The following is a 562-nucleotide window of genomic DNA, read 5'->3' on the forward strand; positions in this document are numbered from 1 at the left end:
TGGTGGCCTAATGAGTTTGGTGGCTTGAATAGGGACTGACCGTAGTGTGCTGTCAACTGGCTGTACTACAGAACTATAGCCAGACCCACTTCATAGAGATCGACCAAAGCGTGTTTGCGTACATACACATACAGACACCGTACCATGTATCTCGTTCATCTCCCGCTCTGTCTGTGCGCGCACTTCGGCAGCCGTGGTCTGTACCAGAGACTCTCGTTCCTGTGCGAACATAGACGTCAGCAAGTCCTTCTGCTTCCGATCCGCATTCGACTCGAAAAGCAGCAGTTCAACACGCTCTTGCAGTCCATCTCGCTCCTATGTAAGCGCATATGTGTGTAGACATTGGTAAACTTCGTATAGGCACATATAGTACATAGCGTTATGTATAAATATAAATATAAATATAAATATAAACATAAAATATAAATATAAATAAACACTTAATTTATTAATATATACATATATATAAATATATAAATATAAATATAAATATAAATATAAACATAAAATATAAATATAAATAAACACTTAATTTATTAATATATACATATATAAATATATA

The 562-nt window shown here is 35.2% G+C and overlaps 1 protein-coding gene across 1 annotated transcript; it reads right to left on the minus strand.

The window, feature by feature from the left end:
• Window positions 1-90: 90 nt before the first annotated feature.
• SARC_18149 (hypothetical protein) lies at window positions 91-315 on the minus strand (the record flags this gene model as incomplete). The annotated part of the gene is made up of 1 exon (XM_014287768.1): window positions 91-315. A coding segment is annotated over one exon (225 nt), but the record flags the coding sequence as incomplete, so codon positions are not given.
• Between the last annotated feature and the right edge of the window lie 247 nt (window positions 316-562).

The sequence above is a fragment of the Sphaeroforma arctica genome (assembly GCF_001186125.1).
Source record: "Sphaeroforma arctica JP610 unplaced genomic scaffold supercont1.14120, whole genome shotgun sequence".
NCBI lineage: Eukaryota > Ichthyosporea > Ichthyophonida > Sphaeroforma > Sphaeroforma arctica.